Consider the following 2645-nt stretch of genomic DNA (forward strand, 5'->3'; position numbering starts at 1 on the left):
TGATTCAGAGTTTGCATTGTCTTCATAACAGTGTCCTACAGTTTGCGTAGACTGGCTTGGGACTCACTATGAGACCAGGTTGGCCTTACATTTTAGCTACTCCTTCCAGAAATTAAAAGTATGCACCACTGTACTCACCTTTTATGGAATTTAGTGATGTTTGTTCTATTTATGCTTACTTCCTTAATTTACCCTAACGTGGAAGGACGAGGATGTTTTAAATTTGTTATGTGTGTGTTTTGCCTACATGTACGTGTAGACCACATGTGTGCCTGGTACCCTTGGCTGTCAGAGGGCGTCAGATTCCCTGGTACTGGTGTTACCGATAGCTACCATGTGAATGCTGGAAATTGGACCTGGGTCCTCTGGAAGAGCAGTTAGTGTTCTGAACCTCTGCGCCATCTTTCTAGTCTGTATCTGTGGGTATTTATACCCTTGGCAGATTATCTAGTTAGATACTTCCAGTGCCGGGCCAGCACGATGACTCAGCTGGTAAAGGCATCTGTGGCCAAGGCTGGAAACCAGAGTTCAATTTTGAAAATCCACATAGAAGAAGAGCATGTGCTTGCTCCTCCATGTGCTCAAACACATACACAACTTTACCATATGTAAAATAACTTTGATTTATTTTAAAGTATGGTTCTTAAAATTATGGGAAGCTGTTTTTCAATATTTTGTTGTGCTTACTTATTTTAAGAATCTGTCTTCATGATATGAGTTCAGAAAAGAATTGAGGGGAAAAAAACCAATGGAGTTAATGGCTAGAGAAGGGGTTCATACCAGTGTATACTCCAGGGCCAGGGCATCTGACCACAGGCCCCTGGATGCACACAATACACTCTCATACACATGGAGTAAATACTCTTTAGTAAAAAGTGACTTGGAATTCAGCCATTCAGATCTCACTTCTCAACAATACAGCCTGTCACAGCACAGCAGAGGGGGAGGTTGGGTCCTGGTTTTTAATGTCAACACAGTGGTTTTCCATTTCTCTTGCTAAAAAGTAACCTTGGATTTAGAAGACGTGTAAATGTTTTTCAGGTACCAAAAGAGCACCTCCTAGTCTCTATTCCCCTCTTAATCAGTCACCTGGAGGCAGAGAGTATTGTTGTCCACACTTACGCCGCACATGCTCTCGAGAGGCTGTTCACTATGAGAGGGCCAAACAATGCCACTCTGTAAGTCTTGAATTCTAAGTCTTTCCTGTACTTTTTAGCTTAAGGCAGAGGGCATACCTTACTGGCTGAGGGTTCTCTGGGTGTTTTCGTAATGTCATTAGTATTTAGAAAAACTTATATGTGTAATTTTTATTAATTTAACTTCTCTTTCCGAAAGGATGTAAGGCAGCTCACAAAATAGACTCATTCTGATAAGGAATTAGAACAGAGTGAAATAATAATCCTGAGGTTACTTAATAAAAAACAAATGTATGTCAGGAGGCCTTGTATAATGATGAGCCTGCAGGCTTTATTTGCAGTTTTCTTAGCAGCCAAAGGAGAGAGGGAAACATGGAGACTAGAGTATTTATTGAGAGTAAAGCAAAGAAAGGGCTTCGTTAGACAGTGTATGACAGCCTTTGTCTGCAGTGTTTCCAACTGCTGCTGCACATAGCTCTCTTGTTCTCAGCTCTGGGATGCACTTCATTTGGATGAATCATTCTTTGGGTGTCAGGAAAGTAGCTCTTGCGGTCTGATGCTGGATGAAATGCAGAGGAGGGATCCGCATGACTTTCAGACTGTTTTTCAGTGTTAATTCTTGAAACCAAGTGCTAGGTAAGACGTGGAACACAGTCTCTGGCTCTGTTCTTCACCAGGCCTTGAACATTTAGTGGCCACTCAGGATGAAAGGACATCCTGGAAGGCGCCTTCAGGCCCAGGTGTGAGTGCAGAGATCATTTGCTGTGCCTTCAAGAAAAGAAGGTGGCTGAAACCCTCCTGATTGTGGGCACTGCTCTCTGTGATTGTAGATAGGAGCCAAGAAGACTGGATTAAGAGGGCACTGAGCTCACCTGGTGTGTTTATCTGTCCAGTTATGCTTGCCCCCACTGTGTCTAATTAGGAACTTGATCAGTTACTTCCTAGAGGTGCCCGCAGTTGTCAGTGGTGAGAAATGGCCCATTTGATGCCAAGAAGTGTGATGTAGTATTTGCCCAGGGCACTCTGGTGGAAAGCTGAGAGTTGGTAGTGACTGAAAGCTGTTTTCTCATCTATAGTTTTACAGCTGCAGAAATCGCACCGTTTGTTGAGATTCTGCTAACAAACCTTTTCAAAGCTCTCACACTTCCTGGCTCTTCAGAAAATGAATATATTATGAAAGGTAGGCCGTTTCCCCGGTGTTCAGACTATCTAACCTCAGATTACAAGGTAAAACACTGTAGTTATACATCAGGTTCCCATACTTCAAGAACTAGGTACTGTCTACTCAAACAAAAAATTTTCTGCTTTTTTTTTTTTTTTTTTTTAAGTAAGATAAATGTTTCTTTTTTTGTTTTGTTTTGTTTTTTTGTTTTTGGATTTTCAAGACAGGGTTTCTCTGTGTGTCCCTGGCTGTCCTGGAAGTCACTCTGTAGACCACGCTGACCTCAAACTCAGAAATCCGCCTGCCTCTGCCTCCTAAGGCATGTGTCACCACTGCGGGGGGGGGGG

General features: G+C 42.6%; 1 protein-coding gene across 1 annotated transcript in view; it reads left to right on the plus strand.

Moving 5' to 3' along the window:
• Positions 1 to 2645, plus strand: part of Cse1l (chromosome segregation 1 like) — a 37092-nt gene that overhangs the window by 24627 nt on the left and 9820 nt on the right. The window contains exons 15-16 of the mRNA XM_031372806.1: positions 1042 to 1178; positions 2213 to 2316. Coding sequence (XP_031228666.1) covers positions 1042 to 1178; positions 2213 to 2316 — 241 coding nt within the window. The remainder of the gene's footprint in view (positions 1 to 1041; positions 1179 to 2212; positions 2317 to 2645) is intronic.

This window comes from Mastomys coucha, unplaced genomic scaffold (assembly GCF_008632895.1).
Source record: "Mastomys coucha isolate ucsf_1 unplaced genomic scaffold, UCSF_Mcou_1 pScaffold15, whole genome shotgun sequence".
Classification (NCBI taxonomy): domain Eukaryota; kingdom Metazoa; phylum Chordata; class Mammalia; order Rodentia; family Muridae; genus Mastomys; species Mastomys coucha.